At 31.7% G+C, this 1,329-nt stretch overlaps 1 protein-coding gene across 4 annotated transcripts in view; it reads right to left on the reverse strand.

Moving 5' to 3' along the window:
* The window catches only part of LOC106881480 (uncharacterized), a 30,665-nt gene that overhangs the window by 17,565 nt on the left and 11,771 nt on the right, over positions 1-1,329 (reverse strand). For all 4 annotated transcript variants that reach the window (XM_052973358.1, XM_052973357.1, XM_052973356.1 and 1 more), the window contains exon 4: positions 1,095-1,232. In XM_052973358.1, the coding sequence (XP_052829318.1) occupies positions 1,095-1,232 (138 nt within the window). The remainder of the gene's footprint in view (positions 1-1,094; positions 1,233-1,329) is intronic.

Consider the following 1,329-nt stretch of genomic DNA (forward strand, 5'->3'; position numbering starts at 1 on the left):
ATATATATATATATATATATATATATATATATATATATATATATATACATATGTGTGTGCGAGTAATTGGAAAAACGAATGAAGAGCATTGAACCAATTTTGGGGGAGTTACATGTAAGAATCAAAACAGTTTGTTTCAAAATCGTTAGTACACTTGAGTTTCAATCATGACGCTAGTCATCAGCCATTTTCCACTTACTCACATACAAACACAGACACACACACACACACACACACACATGTGTATGTATATAATGCGCATACACATGTTTATCAATATAGGTTTGATTGTATGACAGACAAGTACGTTTTGTGTGTGGAAAATTTGTTGAGATTTGGGAAAACGGAAAACGACTACTACTTAACTTCTAAACTGTCTCTGAACTGAGGATGACACTAAGAGATATAATTTCAGAACAGAGATGGTTCGAAACACGTTGAAGACTCATGAGTAAACAATACATAACATTTTTCCGAATTAATATATAATCTGTAGCTTGATGCTTACAAAAGTGTGCAGATAACTCTTGGTCAGCTGGACAAAGATGTAGCAATCTAAAAACTGCAAAGCTTCGAAGTAAAATGGTAGATGTGAACTTCAATTAAATTTGTAAATCTAATTTGATCCCAAACAATATAACTAATTATATACAGGCGGAGGCTGAAAAGTCGGTGGTTTTAAGGAAATCGTGAAAGTTCTGGCTGCAATAATAAGTGTGTGAGTCCTGGAGGAGGGCTTTGTTGAATCCAATCATGAATATCTGATCCTTCTGCATTTTCTTTTCCGCAAAGCCAAGAAAATTTCAGTACACTCTTATATTATGAACTCTACAAAAAGACAAGGTAATTCCACTGGTTGTGGAATTATACACCACTAAATAGTATTTGGTTGTAGTCAAATTTGTAGAAATTGATTTATCCTAATAATATTTATGCGATCAATAGCATGTACTACGTAGAAAAAAAATTAGTGTAATAATTAGTGTAAAATAATATTTCCAAATAAATATAATAAAATTGCAATTCAAAATAGATTTAACGATACTGCACAAGCATAATCAGATTATTTCACTGAGGAAATATTGATGACTTACCGTTTAAATCCTTTGCCCTTGGGAATGGCAAAAGGATTGTCAAAAACCTTCAGAAAACAAGCTGTAGCTTTTCTGAATTTTTTTTTTTCAGACTGTTTGAAGTGGAAAATCGGAAACAGTAGTAGGCGATGTATATATCTGTGAATAAGTCATATATTTTCAATTAGAACAATACGATAAACAATACACAAAAACACTAAAGAACTGCCATACATGTATAGAGTGTATATATATA

This window comes from Octopus bimaculoides, chromosome 15 (genome assembly GCF_001194135.2).
Source record: "Octopus bimaculoides isolate UCB-OBI-ISO-001 chromosome 15, ASM119413v2, whole genome shotgun sequence".
NCBI classification, from domain to species: domain Eukaryota; kingdom Metazoa; phylum Mollusca; class Cephalopoda; order Octopoda; family Octopodidae; genus Octopus; species Octopus bimaculoides.